Source organism: Calypte anna, chromosome 21, assembly GCF_003957555.1.
Source record: "Calypte anna isolate BGI_N300 chromosome 21, bCalAnn1_v1.p, whole genome shotgun sequence".
In the NCBI taxonomy this organism is placed as follows: Eukaryota; Metazoa; Chordata; class Aves; order Apodiformes; family Trochilidae; genus Calypte; species Calypte anna.
Genome location: NC_044266.1, coordinates 5,069,352 through 5,075,604, shown reverse-complemented (window position 1 = coordinate 5,075,604; position 6,253 = coordinate 5,069,352). Strand labels below are relative to the sequence as shown.

Below are 6,253 nucleotides of genomic sequence, written 5' to 3'. Positions count from 1 at the left end.
CAGGAGCCACAGCGACCCTTACACTTTATCTCTTGGATACTCTATGTAGAAAACAGGACCAGGAGGGGGGGGTTGGCATCACCCCCTCTTTACAATATAATAAAGAAAGTAATAAAAATAATAACCCACCCCCCCCCTTTTTTTTTTTTAATAATTATTATTATTTTGTGCATCTCAAAAATGAACATTTTTTTTCTTGTATGCTTTACCCTCTTTCATGCACGAGTTCTTTAGCACCAAAGATGAGGAGCTGGGAGCCAGGAAGGGGTTTTTTAGGGGGGTGCTTGGGTGTTTTAAATGGTTTTGGGGAGGAGGGGGGGGGTTCTGTGTGTGTCCCCCCCACCCCTCACCCTGCAGCTCAGCACCCCCCGCAGCTGCGGGCGCAGGAGGCGGCCACGGTTTGGCAGAGCCCACTGGTGGCCATCACCCCACACTTGGAGAACTTGTCACGGCAGAGATCAGCTGGGGGGGGGAAAAAAAATCCCAAAATTCAGTTAAAACAAAAGGGGGGGGGAGTAGTGAGGTGACCCCACCCGTGGGGACAAAAAGAGGGGGTGTTTACCCTCCCCCCATAAAAGGGTCCCAGTTTGGTTTGCTGTGACTTGGTTTGGTTACTGGAAGTTTTTTATCCAACCCCCAATGGAAAAAAAAAAAGGGGGGGGGGATGGGACTGGATGGGGACCATCTTATTTTGGGGTGCATCTTAATTTGGGGTGAACCCCCCCCCTTTTCTTACCTCTCAGGAGCTCCTCGTGGGCGCAGACAGTGCGGACGCAGATCTCTTTGTTGATCACGTAAACCCGGCGGAGGCTGGGGAGGAAAAAGCCCCCCCAGGAAAAAAAAAAGGGTTTAGCACAAAAGCAGAGAAGGTCCCCAAAATATCGGGGGGGTCAGGGAAGCTCCTGTGTCCCCCCCTCACCTGTAAAAGCAGATCTCGTTCAGGCACTGCTTGCAGGGCTTGTGGACGGAGTAGAGGCGGGTGCAGGGGTACTGCTCCTCCCGGCAGTCTGCAGGGGGAAAAGGCACCTGGATTGGGGGGGGAGGGGCTGGAAAAATCTAAGGGGGGGGCTTGACACCCCGAGGATGGGCTGAGCATCCTTCCCCCCTCCCAAATTTTCCCTCCTGTTGAGCTAAAAGGGAGGCTGAACCCCTAAAAGAACTCACCGAGGGGACCGGGCTCTGTGGGCTCCGTCTCGGGGGCAACAGCTGGGGGGCGGGGAAAGGAGGAGAGAAAATTTATGGGGGTGCAAACTTATGGGGGTGCAAATTTAAGGTGGGGAGTGCAGATATAGAGATAAAATAATATTTTAGGGATAAAGCAGATTTAGGATTGAAACCAGAGCATTCTGCTGCCTGTTTTTAGGGCTGGAGCATCCCTGGGGGGGGCACAAGTAGGGAGGGTGCAGGAGAGTGCAGGGACCCCCCCCTCCTGGAGTGCTGGGGTGGGAAGGGGGGGTTGGTGGCTGCCACCCACCTGGGGTTGGGGCTGGGACGATTTCCTGCTGGGATTGCTGCTGGGATTGGTACCGAAACTGCTCCTCGGGGGCACGGGGGGTGACATCTGGAATGGGAGAGAAGGATGAAGGGGGGGGAACAACCTAAAAATCTGTCCCCCCCCCCAGCATCCCACTGGGAAAACACCTACCGTGATAGTCATAATAATCCTGGATTTCTGGGGAATTAAAGAAAAAAAAAAAAAGGCTGAGGATGAGGGTTAAGAGAAACACACACAGCCCCCCCCTCCTCACAGACCCCCTCCAAGTGACCTCCCCCCCCCAAAAAATGGGAAAACACCCTCCAGCCCCCCCCAGACCCACCCCCCCTCTGGGAATGAACCTGGGCAACATCCCATGAGGGGGCTGTGAATTTTTTTAAGCTTAAAAAAGGGGTTAGTAAAGAATTAGCTGAAATAAGTAATAAATAAACACTAAATTAATTAAAAATTAAATACTAAATTGAAAATAATTAGGAAATAATCAAGATATAAGAAATAAATAAGAAATAATTAAGACAATTAGAGAGGAAGGGGAGGGGATGAGGGTGGGGGGAAGGTGTTGGGAGGAGGTTGGGAATGTCCAGGAGGGAAGGGTTGGGATGAGGAGCATCGATCAGGGGGGGTGGGGGGCAGTGGTTTGGCCAAAAAAGGTAAAACCCAAATGAATAAAAAGCAGGAAAAAAAGGAGTGAAGAGGGAAGGTGACACTGCTCCCAGTCTGGGGTGTTCCTACCTGACTGCTGGTCATACTGGGAATACTGGACCGGCTCGGGGTAGGTGATGCCTTCAAACCTGCTGTACTGTCCCTGGACCAGGAGAGCTGCTGGGGGGGCAGATTTGGGGTGGGGGAAGTGTCACATCGCTCCCCCCCCCCCCCAGGACATGGATGGGCTCAGGATGCTCCAATCCATGTGTCCCTCTGCTTCCTCCCCGCTGGGAATGACCTCGGTGTCACCATGGGATGGGTTGGGTCGCAGGGACCTTAAATCCCCCCCCAGGTGCCACCCCTGCCACTGGTGGATTTCTGTCCCCTGCCCCCCCCCCTGCTGTCCCTCTGGGCTCCCCCCTTCTCCTCAGGGTCCCCTGGCTGCCCCTCACCTGGGTTTCACCCCAAGTTTGTGCCACCCCATGGTGCCACCTCAATGTCTCAAGGGGCTCCCCTGGTGCCACCACCACCACCACCCCCCAAAACCTCAATCTGAGCCTGAACTGTTGGGGTTCCCTTGGGGTTCATTTGGGGTTCCCTTGGGATTCCCTTGGGGTTTGGGGTTCCCTTGGGATTCCCTCGGGGTTTGGGGTTCCCTTGGGATTCCCTCGGGGTTCCCTTGGGGTTTCCTTGGGGTTGATCTGGGGGTCTCATCCACATGTCCCTGGGGTGGAGATGTCTCCCTGGGGTGTCACCCACCCTTGGGGACCCGGGGAGGGGACACTCACCTGGCAGACAGAGGAGGAAGAGCCCGGACCCACACATCCTGAGTGGGGGGCACATGGGGGCCTGGGGGGAGACAGGGAGGGGGTCAGGAGGGGCATGGGGAGACCCAAACCCCTTCTGTATCCCCTCCTCCTTCTGCCCCCAGCAGAGAAACAGAAATGTAAATACTCTGGCATGGAGAAAAAATGTTGTTAAGGTTTAAATAGAAATAAAATGCAAAAGGACTTGAAGGAATATAAAGAAATATCATGAGAGAAGTTGAAATTAAATCTAGTCATCAATCTATAAAATAGCATCTACTGTATTAATAAAGAAATAAGAATATAAATATAATATAGATGAAAAATATAGAAGCTATAGACATAGATAGTGTATATGTGGTATAAAATATATAAATATATTAATAAAATAGAGATACACATAAAATATATAGGCAAACACTTCATGACACAATCTAATATCAGGTGTGTATTATAGAAGCAAACTATAGAGAAATAAATAAAATATGTAAGACCTGGCTATAAATGTCAATTTGATATATATTTATATATTAATACATATATATTAACACCTTCCAGAGGCCACCTCCTGCCCCATTTCTTGTGTCACACCTTCTGGGGACCATGTCCTCAGGATCCCCAAAGCAAAGCACCTTCTGGGGACCTTTGTGAGTGTCAGGGAGATGGAGTTAGGCTCTTCTCAGTGGTGACCAGTGATAGGACAAGGGGTAATGGGTGTAAATTGGAGCACAGGAGGTTCAAGTTGAATATCCAGAAACATTTTTTTCCTGTAAGGGTGACAGAGCCCTGGAACAGGCTGCCCAGGGGGGTCGTGGAGTCTCCTTCACTGGAGACATTCAAAACCCCCCTGGACACGTTCCTATGCGAAGTGCTCTAGGTGGCCCTGCTCTGGCAGGGGGGGTTGGACTAGATGATCTTTCGAGGTCCCTTCCAACCCCAAGGATTCTATGATCTATGATTCTATGATTCTCTCCAGCAGAGCAGCTCCCAGGGGCCTCATCCTGCCCATGTGCAGCGTCCTCCAGGGACCACTCAGGATCCCAGAGCTCTGCACCCTCCAGCACCCACTGCCCCCCACGCTGCTTCTCCTCCTGGACACCACCTGCTCCTCCATCCCCAGGCTCTCAGCTCCCAGGGGTGGTGACTTCCAGACCTTTCCCAACTTGGGGAACACCAGGCACCAAGCTGGGCCCCAAGGCAGCACCCAGCAGCACCCACCCCAGAGGCTGCACCAGGGTGGGATCCAGGTCCCCGAGAGCTCCACGTGTTTCCCGTGGCAGGGGAAGCCCCGGAGCTGATGGTGTCCTGGGATCAAAGGAATTCTGAGGGATGGGGGGGACATTGTGCAGCTCCAGCCCTGGTGGCTGCTGGCAGAGCTTGGCTTGGGACAGGGCCATGGGGAGGACCCGGGGGCTTTGTGGTGGCCTTGAGGTGCAGCAATGGGCTGGACATCCTCATCCTCACCTTCCCTGGTTGCCCAGACACTGGGATCCCAGCTCCAAGGTCCTGCAGTGTCTCACTTGGGGACAGATGGATGCCACCCCCAGAAGCACCCAAGGTCCTCCCCCTGCTCAGGATCCCCCTGCCCTGGAGCCCTGAGCCCTGTGCCTGTCCCCCAGGGCTGCTCAACCACCCAAGGCTCCTCCTCAGCTCCAAATCCCCCTGAATTTCCCCAGAAGGTGGAAATCTTGGATGGAGCTCCCGGGGTTTGGCCGGGGAATGGGGACAGACGGGACACGTCCTCCCCTCACCGGTAATGCCAACGTTTTCTCCTCCCTATGGAGAGGCCACCAAAGCTCCCACCCCAAACCAGGACCAATGAAGCCACCAAAGCTCCCACCCCAAACCAGGAGCAATGGAGAAGTCACCAAAGCTGCCACCCCAAACCAGGAGCAATGAAGCCACCAAAGCTCCCACCCCAAACCAGGAGCCACCAACCACGTTCTTTAACCATCGGAAAGCCCAGAGGGGCCGGAGCCACCTCCACCTCCCTTCCCTTCCCCACCCACCAACCCAACTCCTTGGGACACCCCAAAGTGTGGGTGCTGATTGTCCCAACCCCCTCCAAACCTCCTCTCCCCTCCGTGCAGGGGTCCCGGCGGCTCCAACCACCCGCGCCAGATGTTTTTGCAACTGCACATCTGGGAACAATCAACCCCCGGAGAAGAACGAGCACCACAGGCTCTCTCTCTCCCTTTTCATTCTGCTAAACCCCACCTTCCCCCAGCCTCTCCCCCCTCCCCCAGCTGCTTTTTTTTTTTTTTCCTTTTTCCTTTCTTTTTTTTTTTTTTTTTTTTTTCTTTCCGTCGCTCTCCCGTTGCCAGAGAATGGGAGAACAAAGGGAATATGAAAGGATCCCAACTTCGTTTTGGGGTTTGGCCCTCGATCAAAGATAAATAAACCCCCTCAAAAAGAAAAAAAAAAACCCAACCAACCTCCTGTCCCCACACGTCTCATTGTCCTGAGGGTCTCTTTCCCCATCCCCCCCCCCAAAAAAAAAAAAAAGGGAAAATAAATAGAAATATAAAATATCAAAATATCCCTTCTGTCCAAGTTCTTTCCAGGATGAAAACAAAATTAAAAATTCAATGAAACCAGAAAGTTGCCTTCAGGTTTTAGGGGATTTTTTAAACTTTCCCAAGTGGTTCAAGATCCCCATCAGCTGCTGTCAAAGATAAGGACCCCCCCCCTTCCAGGCCCCCCTCTCAAATACATCGGGTTTTCCTTTTTTTTTTTTTTTTTAATGATTTTTAAAAGGTGGAAAGCAGCTTTCAGGCTCCCTCCTGCCCCAACCCATGGAGTTTCTCAAAGTCCTGAAATTGGGGGTTCAGCCCCAGATGGAGAGAAAGAAGAGAGGGGGGGGGGTCTTGCCCTGGTCCTTACCTTTTCAGGGGGAGGGGGGGTTGGTGCTGGTCCTGCCTTTGGTTTCTTCTTTCTGCTTTCCAAAAAAACCTCTGAAATGAGAGGGGAAAAAGAAAAAAAAAATCCCAACCCAACAACAACAAAAAAAACCCCCAAAAAACCCAACCCACCCCCAGGCTCCCACCTCCGCTGGGTCCTAATGCCACACCTGAGCCAGCCCCTTCTCCTCCCCCGCTGCAGTCTGCTGGGGGGGGGGGGGAATAATAATGAAAAAAAAATATAATAAAAGATAATAATTACTTCTCGAGGTAATGGAGAGCAGGGAGATGGGTTTTTAAAAATTTAGTTACTTTAATTTCTTTATTTCGCCCCCTTCGCTTGTAGAAGAGAGGAGGGGTTTGTGCAGGAGGGGGTTAGGATTCTTTTGCGGGGGGGTTGTGGTGCT

At 52.3% G+C, this 6,253-nt stretch overlaps 1 protein-coding gene across 4 annotated transcripts; it reads right to left on the bottom strand.

The window, feature by feature from the left end:
• Positions 1-343: 343 nt before the first annotated feature.
• On the bottom strand, positions 344-5,863 carry MFAP2 (microfibril associated protein 2). Of its 4 annotated transcripts, none has more exons than XM_030463711.1 (9): positions 5,830-5,863; positions 2,929-2,989; positions 2,228-2,317; positions 1,646-1,672; positions 1,475-1,561; positions 1,165-1,206; positions 920-1,007; positions 737-810; positions 344-462 (listed from the first exon to the last, which is right to left on the bottom strand). In XM_030463711.1, the coding sequence occupies exons 2-9, from the start codon at positions 2,981-2,983 to the stop codon at positions 359-361; spliced, it is 567 nt and encodes a 188-aa protein (XP_030319571.1). In that variant the 5' UTR covers positions 2,984-2,989; positions 5,830-5,863; the 3' UTR covers positions 344-358. The 4 variants fall into 4 exon arrangements, with proteins under 4 accessions (XP_030319571.1, XP_030319572.1, XP_030319568.1 ...); XM_030463712.1 differs by having other exon boundaries at positions 2,228-2,314; XM_030463708.1 differs by lacking the exon at positions 5,830-5,863 and adding an exon at positions 3,498-3,582.
• Between the last annotated feature and the right edge of the window lie 390 nt (positions 5,864-6,253).

Bases quoted from the DNA above. Each gene is read 5' to 3' on its own strand.
- MFAP2 (XM_030463708.1), bottom strand. From the start codon at position 3,551: ATGGTCCCCAGAAGGTGTGACACAAGAAATGGGGCAGGAGGTGGCCTC. The intron at 1,207-1,474 runs GTGGGTGGCAGC...CCCGCCCCCCAG, and splicing joins CGTCCCAGCCCCAACCCCAG to CTGTTGCCCCCGAGACGGAG. The intron at 463-736 runs GTAAGAAAAGGG...TCCCCCCCCCAG, and splicing joins CCACGAGGAGCTCCTGAGAG to CTGATCTCTGCCGTGACAAG.